Source organism: Anser brachyrhynchus, assembly GCF_964034855.1.
Source record: "Anser brachyrhynchus genome assembly, chromosome: 3".
In the NCBI taxonomy this organism is placed as follows: domain Eukaryota; kingdom Metazoa; phylum Chordata; class Aves; order Anseriformes; family Anatidae; genus Anser; species Anser brachyrhynchus.
This window is the reverse complement of record NC_137696.1, coordinates 63,245,225-63,257,602: the sequence shown is the minus strand read 5'-3', so window position 1 is coordinate 63,257,602 and position 12,378 is coordinate 63,245,225. Positions and strand designations below refer to the sequence as shown.

Sequence of the window (12,378 nt, the reverse complement as noted above, 5' to 3'; positions counted from 1 at the left end):
AAGCCAGTGCTTTCAGTAGCTGCTGTTGTTTGGAGGCACCGGCTCTCAGGAGTTTTACAAGCAGTTGTACATAAAATAGACTTTACCAGCATGCCCGTGAAACTGCCTGTTCTTGGAAAAGATTATATGGAAGGATTTAATGTTGACAGATGTAAGTAGTGATGTCTCAACTGTGAAGAATCTGTTGCTTAACCAACTTTATGAAGCAAAAGCACTTTATCATTAAAACAAGAATATTCCCTTTTGTTTTAGATCATGTAGGATTTAAACATCTACGCAATTTGGTATGCACAGAATTTGAGAGCCTGTTTTGTAAGAAGTTGATTAGAATCAGAATCACCCTCCCAAACTCTAGCAGAAGAAAGCAATGCGATGTGTGCAGATCAAACAGGCTTAAAATGGAAAAAGGATTTATATAGTGGCAAGATGGGCAATGGCTCTTAAAACTACACCTTTATTCTTCTAAACACTCTTTAATGTTATTGGTGAGTTGATAAATTAAGATTCACTCCCATTTGATGTTAAATTTACTGTCATAAAACATTAGCAATCACTGGCTGAAACCAGATGGTTGGTTTTTAAATTCTTGGATGTTGAGAGTTGTCTAAGAATGGGCTGTTACCAACTACAGAGATCATTTTATCACCAGATTTTCCCAGAAGTGTACACTTCACAATTTTTAATTTTGTTAATACTTTAGTACAAGTATTATTATTATTATTATATATATATATATATTTTTTTTTTACAGTCATAAAACATATTAGCTCCTTCATGTCTGTGTAAGGCAAAGAAGGCCAAGTATCACTTTTCTCACCATCTGGGACAATTTTAGCAATAGTAATGAGTTTAATTTCCCAGCTTGATTCAAAACACTGCTATTTACACTCCCATTGTGTGGTGATATCCTCCCCTGTTTACGTGTGCAGGTTTAAAATTTAACTACATCCACCATGCTGTTTTTCTTTCTAATAATTTCAGAACACAAGACTGAAAAATTAAGCAAAAAGAAAGCAAGGTGGTATTGGTCCTATAATGAGCTTGGGAAGTGAGGCTAAATGGGATTAAGTGTATTATCAGGGTCCCAATCCTGCAATCCTCACTAAAGTAATAACTTATATGGGAGTTTTGCCAAAGACTAAGGGGGGGGGGGGGGGGCGGGCAGAAGGCTGCAACAGTTGACACTTAAGGAACAAGATGTCAGTTGCCTTATAATAACAGGCTTTTTTTTTTTTTTCTCCCAAATATTCAAAGTAGATATTTATAAATTTGTCTCAGTGGTGTTAGTTGGTAGCAATTTCTCAGAGAAAGGTTTTAGAGATGTCCAATGGTGGAATACTTTTAGGAAGATGTGCTAGCTACTGCCTCCTTCACCTAAGTCACTAGAAATGACACGTAGTCCTGATGCGATGCAGATCTGGATTGCACTCTTCTGTGCTAACCATCTCAGGGGAGAGAGAAAGGAGGAAGCCCACCACCCTCTTTTCCCAAGTTACAAATACTTATTATATGTTAAACACTCTTTTTCTTTAAATAGTTCTTCCAGGTGAGATAATAAATATACAAAAGAACAAAATCTACTATATAAATGAAAGCAGATTTATAAAATTACAAGTTTAATAGATAAATATAATAAATACTTTATGCATCATAACTCTGGACAACTACATTTAAAGCAAGTATGTTGGCAAGTCACAAAAAAGTTGCACCTCAGCAACTTTAAATTTCATAAAACCACACTGACAGGCATATTACAATGTTACGTATGAGGCTTTATGCTGTAAGTATGTTTAAATCCCGCTCACCTACCAAGTTCACCATGACATATACATGGGTGTAGTATACTTTATATGTTGGAATGTCTTTTTGAACACCGACATGGTAGTACAGATAGATGCTCTACTTACCAGGGACAGTGGGGAGAGTTTTGAAGAAAAATACTGGTAAATGACTTCTAGAAAAACTAAAGCATTTCTTAACTTTTTATTGACATTGGCAAATTAAAATAGAATAAATTAACAATATTTTCTCAAAAAAATGTTTTGTACAAAAATACTGTCAAAATTTCCTGAAAAGCTTTCAACACAGTAGTATCTTTTCATGTACTGAATAAACTATATTAGCACAGTGTCAAAATGCTGAAGACAGAAACAAAATAATTCTAACTAAAAAAAAAAAAAAAAACCTGTGAAATGTTTGCCACTAGTCAGCATTCCATCCACACCATATTATTGTCTGTACATATGGGGGAGGGGGAATGGGTAGCAGACTTTTAAGTAACAGTATTACTTTTCCTGATCTGGAAAGGTTTGGCCCACATCTGTTAAGCTTCCAGTTGAGCATATTTGGGAAAAAAAAAATTATTAGTCTGCACTGCAATGCATAGTTAAAAATTAAGCAAGATGGCAGCATTTGTGCAGTAGAATCTGCCCTTCAAAGTTCATGCAACCAACTAATGTGATTTTTTTCCCTGTTCACTCAGAATTTGAATGCAGTTCAAGTCATTGGAAATCGTCGTTTACAAAATCCACAAGATTAAGCAATTTGCCAAGATTAATATCTAACAGTTCAGCACTGTGGGAATTATGGGCATGTTACTGCGAGGAAATAAAGAGAGAGGAGGGGAGGGGGCGAACAACGTAAAAAGGCAGAGTTTGCTAGAAATTATTACTACGGGAGGGGACGTGAATGTCAAAGCTACAAAAAAAAAAAAGTGGCAGCAATTAAAAGAAAAACAAAACAAAACAAAAAGAATTTATACAAGCGCATAGTTTACTCTTGCTTTCCAGATTCTCACCTTTTCAAGCACTGAAAAGTGAGACACCGCGTCTAGGGGAATGTTTTCATTCACACCGATAGAAAGTCCTTTGTTTGTTTTAAATGAATCAGCAGCTCACCCTGCTGGGCTGCTGTTTGCAAACGAAGTCTGTCATGAAGTCAAACTCGTTCTGTCCCAACCACAGCTCGGGGAGCTCCTTGATGCGATCCAGCCCCATCTCGATGACTAAGGACATGAGGACCTCCTCGTCGATGAAGTCAGTGTCTATGACATTGGGCGGCAGCATCGCCGCGGGGACGTGGGGGACGGCGGGCGGCAAGCCGCTGCCGCTGCCGCCGTGCTTGGGGTTGCAGTCCCTGAAATGCTGGCTGCTGCCGTTCAGCTGGTGGCTGCCGGGGTGCAAGTCCGGCATGTAGTGGCTGTGGGGGTACGGGTGGTGGCTGAAGTACTGGTTGTTCAGCTTCTGGAGCTGCATGCTGGCGCTCAGCTGCCCTCCCGGGCTGCCCACGGCGGGGGCCAGGAACTGGGAGCCGCTGAAGCGGGCGGCGGGCGGCATGCTGCCGGCCGGGTGCCCCCCGGCCACGCTGCCCGGCCCCATGGCGTGCCGGACCCCGCCGCTCGCGTTCATATTCCCCGCTCCGTAATGTATATGGTCGCCCATCAGGGCGCTGAAGGCGTGCGGCTGCTGCTGCTGCTGCTGCTGCTGCTGGTGCTGCTGCTGCTGGTGGTGATGGGGGGTGGGAAACTGCCCCATGCCCAGCCGGTGCGCAGGGTGGTGGTGGAGCCCGCCGGAGCCGTCGGGGAATCGCCCGTGGTTCATGGCCATCATGTGCTCTGCCATCGCCCACCTGGAAAGTTAGCGAGCGAGCGGGTTAAGGAAAGCGCCCCCTCGGACATCCAGCCGCCCGCTCTTGGACCCGCTGCGGCTAGCTGGCGCTGGGAGAAGCGACCGCGCCGGTGCCGCCGTCCTCGCTTTCGGGGGGGGGGGAGATTGGGGGGAGAGAAAAAACCTCCTACCGCGACTCCGCCGTGGAGCACAAAGGGAGAAACGAAAAAGGAAGAGGAGCCCGCGGCACGAAAAGCCCGGTCCCCTCGGCTCATCCAGCCAGCAGCACGCCTTCCCACTTCAACTTGTGCATACCTATCAGCGGGAAGTGTTGCATACGGCAACAGCCGCCTCCTCCCGGCCACGTCCAAAACGCTGCCGAGCCCCCCGGATTTGTCAGCGAAGGCAGCGTTTTTAAAAGGCACTCTTGCTAACTTGCAGGCAACGAGCAAAGAATTAGGAAGTCCCACCTAGCCGCTGGCAGCAACTTTTGCAATTAAGTCCCGATTAAAAAAAAAAAATAAAAAAGAAAAATACCAGAATGCACAGATAAGGAGACTGAGCCAGGCAGCCGAGAAACACCTTTCCTCGGGTATTTAACCGGTCCCCGTTTTCCTGTTGCACACAAAAGGGACACACAGCACCAGCTACACAACCTCCGCACTCACCTCCCGGTTTCTTTCTTCTTTTGCTTCAAAGGTGGCGGTGAAATCAGTCAGTAAAAGTCACCCAGCATAGAGAGGGCTTCCCTGGCTCTCTCCTCGGCGCTTACGTGATGGTGATATTATCGCTGCCGCTGCCGCAGCCCCAAAGCTGTTTTTCACTCCTCGGCGAGGCTCATCGGCACTTGCCAACAATGAGCTGTGTTTCTTACCCAGCTTTGGCCACAGCTAATATAGGATTTCAGAAGGGAGGAGCAAAACCCTTACAGGCAACCAGAAGTAAAACCTGGAGCAAGCGAGGGGAAAAAAAAAAAAAAAAAAAGAAACAACACCCAGCACACACACACACACACGCACACACACACGCACACGGGGAGGCTCAGGAAGGGGCCAGGCGGGGCTGGACGGCATCCAAAGGGCCCCGCTCCTCCTCGCCTGGGCCACACGTGTTTGCCTGCGGGTCGCCCTCGCCCCTCTCGGCGCCTCCCCCCGGGAACAAAGCGGGGCTCCGCGGCCCGGAGCGCAGCCCCGGCGCAGGGCGCTGCCCACCGGCCCCGCTCCGCTCACGGCCACCCCCCGGCCGCGGACACGCGTGGGGCCGGGCGCCCCCGCGGGGCTCCCCGCGCCCGGCGCTGCCCCCGCTCCCGGCGGCATCCCGGCCTCCAGGTGCCCGGCCCCAGCCCCGTGGGACCCCCGCGGACCCCCGTGGGCTCTCCCCGCGGCCGGCCCCTCTCCCGGCGGCGAGATCCGAGATCCACCTTTTTCCACAGCCGCGGGCGCCGCATGCGGGAGGCGAGGGGGTGCGGGCACACGCAGCCCCTGCGGCCCTCCCTGCCTCTGCTCCCGGCTTTGGGCCGCTAAATTGCGGCCGCCCCAGGTGTGCGGGCTGTGGTTGGCTTTGTGAGGTTTCTTACAGTGAATTGTTTCCTTGCGTTGGCAGGCAAAATAGGATAATACAGACCGTGGGGAAGGGCTTTGTAAACGTGATCGTCCTGCCTGGCCGTGGCCCTGCCACCTATTTGGTGCCCCGCAGTGCTGTGGCGAGACTCTCCCTGTGCTGCCCCAGCAGGGACATGCGTGTCCCAAATGCCCCCGCCATCAGCGCTCCCGCACTGTGTGCCTCTCGCCCCAAAGCCACCGGCTCTTCTCGGAAGGGTGCCTGTGCTGAAGTAGCCGAGAAGATGGGGGGAGGCCTGCTGCAGGGATGAGCTGGGTGTTGTCCTATTTTCAATAGCATCTTCATCTGGCTTTCCCTCTCTCTGCTTTCCCCCTATCCTCTGCCAAACGAGCACGGAGGGGGAAGCCGTAGGCAAGACACACTCCCCGGACACGAGGCTTGTCTTTTGAGGTCAAAGCAGCCAACATGAAGGCTGAGCTGGAGTTTCTGCCCCTCCACGTGCTGTGCAAGGACACAGCAGTGCAGGACATGCACAGAGTTTCTGGGGGGAGGCATCAGTAAGGGCAAAGGGGATCCTTGGAGATGCTGGCCACGCGGCAGCCCTCTTGCCCTCCTTTGGGCCCTTACCTGGCCACAGTGAATTATGGAGGTGAAACCAAAAGGAGGGGTAACTCCAGCTCATCTCCACTGTGGTGGAAGCAGAGCTGGGTTCCTGAGTGCAGAGAGGTGTGATGGAGGAGAGGAGAGGGACAATCCCCTGCGTGGCTGCCGCAATCCTCATGCATACAAGATACCAGAAAAACATCCCACTGAACCCCCAGCTGTGAGGCACGGCAAGGATGGAATTAGAGCCTTTGGAGGACAGGCAGCTTTGCAAGTGTCAGAGTTACCTCAAGGAAGTGACTTCATCCTGCAGCTCTGTTTCCTGCAGGGATTACATATGATGCCCACCACGATTTCATGTTTTGGTCTTCTGATGCGTGTGAGTAAGTACACTTTTGGGAGGGCACTTACTGAACCAGGGCCTCCAGTCTGGCCAGGGGTGGTTGGAAGAGTGACACTACCTTTCTGGAGATTTTTCTTTCTCAATGTTCTGTAGGTTTTACAGGGCAAAACAATGAATAATAAGAAGATCCTGTTCCATTTGGCAAGTAGTCAGCTGTGTATCATGACAAGTGGTTTGTTTAATGTCACATATCCATGGTGATATTGGTATGCCTTTTTGCTCTCCCATGCTTTGAGTTTGAGATCCTTTTTAAAGCCAGGCACACATCATATCACAGCCCTGCAAATGCCATTTCCTATTTTCAGCTTTCAGATGTTGGAAGGTGGTATCAGATGCCAAAGTGAGTTATGGAGAATTGGCAAGAGACTGCCAGAAGCAATAGTATGCATGTCACAGCCTCCATGGCACCTCGCTCATATGAAACATATCTCCAGGTATTTACAGCCTGTATGCAAAGAAGCAGGCAGGATGGAGCTTTCTTCATTGGGGGTTGCAATGTGGTCCAGATAAGGCTCAGCAGCGTGGTGCAAGATGAGCCAAGTTTTTCATTGTTACAGGGTTTATGGCCATAGCAAAATGGGAACACAATCAATTGGTTGCTTTCCAGGAAATGGCTGGTGACAGCCATTCAGGAAATCACTTGGTGACAGGCAGCTAAGGGAATGCAGGACAAAGCATGAGGAGCCCATCACCACGGAGCTGGTAGCAAGCTCTGAATCTCCTCTGTTTGTCACTCCCGACCCGAGCCACAGTTATTTAAAGCAATCTTGTCACCCGTAGTCTACAGAGTCATCTGCATAACTGAGTTGATTCTTTAGGCAAACAACAAAAAAGCAGGGCAGTGAGTATCCGGAAAAAGCTGGAGGTGGCCAGGGGTGGGAATGAAAGCAGAGAGTTCACAGAGATGCTCCTCAGTGAAGACGCGGAGTACAGTTGAAAGCAAAATGCTGCTTCTATGCACATTTAGGAAGAATCCCTGAGAACTATCAAACACAGCAATGGAAAAATGAGGAAAAGATTGATCCTCAGTTGGGTGTTAACATTTTAGATGAGAAGGTCACACAGGAATTGATGGATTCCGGATGTGGCCCAGTTCACTCCTTCCAGGCTGGAACGCCTGCAGCGCGTGGTGGAACAGAAAGGAAAATCATAAAGGAGAATCCCAGATGGTGTTTTTCCAGGTATTCACTGGAAATGCTCAAGTCAACTGAATACTTGTGGTTCTAGGGATCTGTCACTGGAACTGGGAATACAGAGCAATGAGCTCTGGAAGGATTTGGATCTCTAAATCCTTGTTTGCAACTCTGAAAATATAATCTGTAACTCTGTGTGACTTGTTTCTCCCACATCACCCCTGGATGTGAGTTTCTGTGCGTTCCCTCCCACGCTGACACAAAGCAGTCAGGAAAACCTAGTTCATGACATCTGCTAGGGTTATCTGATAGGAAATTTTATATTAGAATGATATCCTGGAAGAAATGCCCCTTCTGTAGAAATGATTAAGCTATTCTATTGAGATGACAGCCATGATTTTCTGGCTGCTCTTACTTCTGACCTCGTCACAGCTTCCTTCAATCCCGCCCTTCCCCGGGGCAACTGTGGCACAGGAGGGTCCCAGCGCCTTGCCCTACCAGCTCCAAGGCTGGATGCCTGCTGCGTTTCACTGCCCATCCCTAGGAAAAACAATGAACTTGACAAGTTTCTTCCAGATGGGCACCCAGGAAGCACAGAAATCTGTTTCAGTCTCTAAAAATGCATTTTTTTCTCTCCTGGAGTTCCCTTTGTCAGGAGAACAGTGGGTTTATTGTCTGTGGGGTGAAAACACAGGGTTTTTGACTAGGAGGCGGGTTCCTTTTTCTGACATGCTTTACTGAGAGACCTATTGTTCTTAAATGGTTTGGGGGGGAAGGGCAGACACGGGGTTAGCTATGGGCCTGGGCATGAGATCCTCCAAGTATCCAGGTGGGAAGGAATGACCTTGGCAAGTTCTGCTGTTTGACAAGCACCAAAGTCAAGACTATGGTAGAAGACACAGTATTAACTCAGTTAAATTCATTCAATACGAGCTTCCTAAAGCCATCACAATTCCCCACTGCTGATTCCAGGCACCAGCCAGGCATTCTACAGAGCTCAGCATAAGCCCTCCTATTCCAGCAGCCTTTTCTTCTTGGGAAGGCTGCAGTCTGGTGAGGTAATGTACCTGTAATGACCCCACTGATGGTGACTTATGTTAGAAGGAATTACTGGAATGATGTCAAAGCAACAGAAAATTTGTGCCATGCTCCCCACAGCTGGCTAGTGTGGGAAAGTGGGTGGCAATGTGGGGAGGAACAGAGCATGCGCTCTCCATTAGTCAGCACAGGGCTCATTTTCTCTTTGCTAGGCTTCGCAAGGTAATCGATCTCTGTGCTGATTAGAAGAGGTTACTCTGCTGAGAACGGTGGTTACCAGCCTGTTTGTTAGCAACAAATCTTTATGAGAAGCAAAGAATTACACGGAGCAAGGAACTTGCTGAGCCATTTGGGAGTACATTAAAGGGTTTCATGGGCTCGCATCCCATGTTTATGTGCCAGGAACTGAAGATGCAGTCATCAAAGTGGTGTTCTAAATAAAGGAATATGGGCTATGCAAATTGTGTTGCTCTCCCTCCACTCACCATTTCCTGTTTGTTTAGATGGCTCAAGATAGTAATATGCTGGTATATTTTATACTGGTGACAGTGAATGTGGCTTTGCACCTTTTATCCAAGTTGTTTTATTCATGTGAGAAAGTCTTGGTGATAGGCTCTGTTGTTTTACTGTTATGCCCTCTCAATGCAGTGCTTCAAGACTGTGTAATCACTGCTGAGGCTCTTCCATAAGTGTAATTTTATTGCAAGGTATTTTCTTTGAAAACAAAATTCTGTAAAACATAGGAATGCTTACTAAGAACATTATTTCATGAAGAGGTCCAAGAGAATGTAATTATACAAAAAGTAAACACATAAATACATCAGTCACTGATCAAGTATCACTTCATTCTGTTCTGTCACACAGGACCCCAACATGGACTTTTTTTGCTACTCTTTACTTTTGGGTATCAGTGGGAAATAAAAAAATAATAAAATAACAAAAATAACAAAATAACAGAAATAACAAAAGGAAAACATTCATGTGCCTTTGAAAATGTGGTAGTATCTTCTGTCGTAAACAAAATGACACCAGGTTCAAACTAAGCACAGAGATGAAAAACAGTCACCAGCAAGGCTGTATGAACATAATCTTGTTCCGTTTGGTGGCTGAGCCAACTAATAATAATACTGTTTTGGGTCAACAAAGGCTTTTAAAAATGTTCAGGTAGAATGAAATATTTTATTTAATTAAAATTTATTAGAAAGCAGAGTACATACTTTTAAGTATGTATTAGACCTGGATGATTACACCTAAAGTGTTCATTGCGTACATTCTGTAATTAATTGAGCTGGTAGTTGACAAGTAATTTATTTGAAGTCCACTGAATAATTGAAGTTTATTATTAGAATGAATTGGAATTTTACAAAAAAAAAAAAGGAAAAAAAAAGATTTATGATTACAAATATAGGTCCCAGTCCAGGATACATTTGTACACATTTTTTAGGCAGATCAACAGCAACATTTTTTAGGCAGATCATTTCTCACAGTTACTTTACTTTCTTGCATCTGCATAGAAATACTGTATTTAAAATCAGTGAGTCTATGCAGGAAGTAAGACACTTCTCAGTATGAGTAAAGGTGACAAAATATAACTTCTCATACCACCAGCTGACCAAATTGATGCAACTTAAAGACAGTGATGGTTTGTACTTGGTGCTGGATTTCCAGGTGGTTGCATCTTTACAGCACAACAGTATGCATGAGGCACTGACCTGTGTGAGTCTCTGGCCTGGAACTGAATACTATCCAATCTAAAATCTAATTGTATTATCCTATTGCTTTTATTCTAAGTCCACATTTTCCCTTTACACTTTCAATATTTCTGAAATGAAGAAAATGTTAGTAGAATTAACATAATGTTTATATAAGACAAATGTTCTGTTACTATGCTGAATATCAATTTAGATTTGGGTAAGCACATACTTTAGGAATGCTTAATGGACCTCATGGTATCATATGCAGGAGAATCTTTCTAAATCAGAGGAGAAATACCGACTCCCATGGGACTCTACAAGAGCTCAGTACACAGCAAACAAATATGTGTTAAAGCAGTATTGTAGCATGTAGCAAGTAATTCTGTAATATAATCACAGTGGTCACTAAGGCTTCTCCAGCATCCTTGCCATTTTTAATTTTATTTAAATAAATAGGGAAGTAGTTTAATCCTCCCCATGATGATAAAGGGTTACAAGCAGCTGTGGTGTTGGTCACGTGTAACACATAGTCAGCAGACAGTTGCAGTTTCAGTTACATTTTCTCCTTTGATTTGATTATGTTTTTCTCCTAAATTAAATAATTGTAATGTGTGTACTATGTGGTAATGGCAGCAGCATTCATTCCAGGCCTTTAAGAATATGCAGTGGTTCAGGAGAATTTCTAAGCAGTAAACCTTCTCATCTTATTCAGCATTTTAGGCAACTTTATTCGTGTATACCTTCTCCAGTTCCGTTTCCTTTTACAAGCATGAACTATCCATGAATCATTCCAGTACGACCCATCTTTTCAGTGGATTTACACTGCATTTCATTAGTTGAAAACCTGTAACCCAAACCTCTATTTTTAGTCTTTATATATCAACTTGGGTCTCATCTCAATCCAGTACTTCACATCGTCTTTCTCTGGAACAGTGATATCTTATCTCTGTTCTCTGTGGCAAGGGTTAATCTTGCTCAGACAGGCCATTCTCAGTGTAGAAGATGCCTATCTAGGCTTCTCCCTTCCTGAATGCTTGCTGCAGACAAGGCTCGCTGCTATTCCTCTCAAGATTAGTTACACGCTTTCTATGCGGATTACTTCCTGTTTTCCCTCAGCCTTTCATTTTGGTTGGCACCAGCCAGGGCTGTTTCCACTTGTGCAAGTGGCTGTTTCGTGGGCTGTGGGATTCAGAAGCAACAGACCCAATTTCAGTACCTTTCAAGTTTTGCTCTGAAATGTGTACAGTATAAGTCAGCTGGATGCCTGGAAAACAATGAAATACCAACAAACTAAACGTAAACATTTTTAAATAGTTTATATTTCCCCAAATTAGTTAAAATCCAAGTTTTGTAGCCGCTTATTTGGAATCTCAGAGATTAACCTTCTTTTCTTATCAGGCATATCTTCATGGGTTCTGCAAATTTATGATACACTGATTTTTTCTACTGATTAATTTTGCTTTAGGATGTTTTTAGGAAGGCACAGCAGATGTACGTGATTTTTCACACTTTGCTGTTCTTGTGCGTCAGCCTGATGATATCATACTCAAGCACTAATAATGCTACTAGTTGCCTTTTACATAAATTAGCAATTTACAGCTCCAGTGCATAATACCAACTACCTAATTACTCTAGAATTGAGCACACAGTCTTTTCCTTTTAAAGGAGAAGCTGATGGATTCAAATGCTGATATGTAATCAGAAAGGAAAACAAGACCTTTAGCAGCCTGTTTAGTGGTTTCACCAACAGACCAGGAGCCAGGGTATTTGTTCTCCTCCCCTCTCCTCCACCTTCCCAATTACAGCAGTGTAATGAAATTCAGTCTTAAGCACCCAAATTCCTTTCTCTTTGTGAAAGTCTCAAACAGACCCCATTTTATCTTTCTATAAAATGGAAAAAAATAATACTCCCCTCCTAGAAAATGCCTAGCGGATATCTTTTTGATGTGAACATGTGAATATTATTACTGTGGCCATGGATATTTGATGTCAAAAAGATTGTAAAGCTATCCTATTTTGCTGCTTTATTTTGGATTGTGAGTGGGACCCTGGCCACCTTAATGTCAGTAGAAAGTTATTATCATCATAAGATGCAGTGGAGGCAAGGTCCACCTGGGCACTTTGAATATCACACTAAAGTTCTTTTCCAAAAACCTCTTGGCTACAGTTCCTTGCAGCACTCACTCCTGCTCAAGCAGCAGGACAAAGTGCTCCCCACTCTTCTTGACCTTCCCTGTGTCCTAAATAGTCCATTCCTAGTGCTTCTTACTGATTACCCCTGCAAGACTCTCTGGAGGCTCTTGCTTCTTTTCTGCTCCAGGGTGAATTATCCCTGCAGACTT

General features: G+C 45.0%; 2 protein-coding genes across 3 annotated transcripts in view; one reads left to right on the top strand and one right to left on the bottom strand.

Moving 5' to 3' along the window:
• Positions 1-1,599: 1,599 nt before the first annotated feature.
• Positions 1,600-3,620, bottom strand: CITED2 (Cbp/p300 interacting transactivator with Glu/Asp rich carboxy-terminal domain 2; the record flags this gene model as incomplete). The annotated part of the gene is made up of 1 exon (XM_080588094.1): positions 1,600-3,620. One exon carries the CDS (start codon positions 3,618-3,620, stop codon positions 2,886-2,888), a length of 735 nt encoding a protein of 244 aa, XP_080444220.1. The 3' UTR covers positions 1,600-2,885.
• Positions 3,621-4,380: 760 nt separating this feature from the next.
• LOC308193398 (uncharacterized protein) overlaps positions 4,381-12,378 on the top strand; it is a gene marked incomplete at its 5' end in the record, with an annotated part of 251,784 nt that continues 243,786 nt past the window's right edge. For both annotated transcript variants that reach the window (XM_080588091.1, XM_080588090.1), the window contains one exon: positions 4,381-6,147. In XM_080588091.1, the coding sequence (XP_080444217.1) occupies positions 4,381-5,475 (1,095 nt within the window). In that variant the 3' untranslated portion in view covers positions 5,476-6,147. The remainder of the gene's footprint in view (positions 6,148-12,378) is intronic.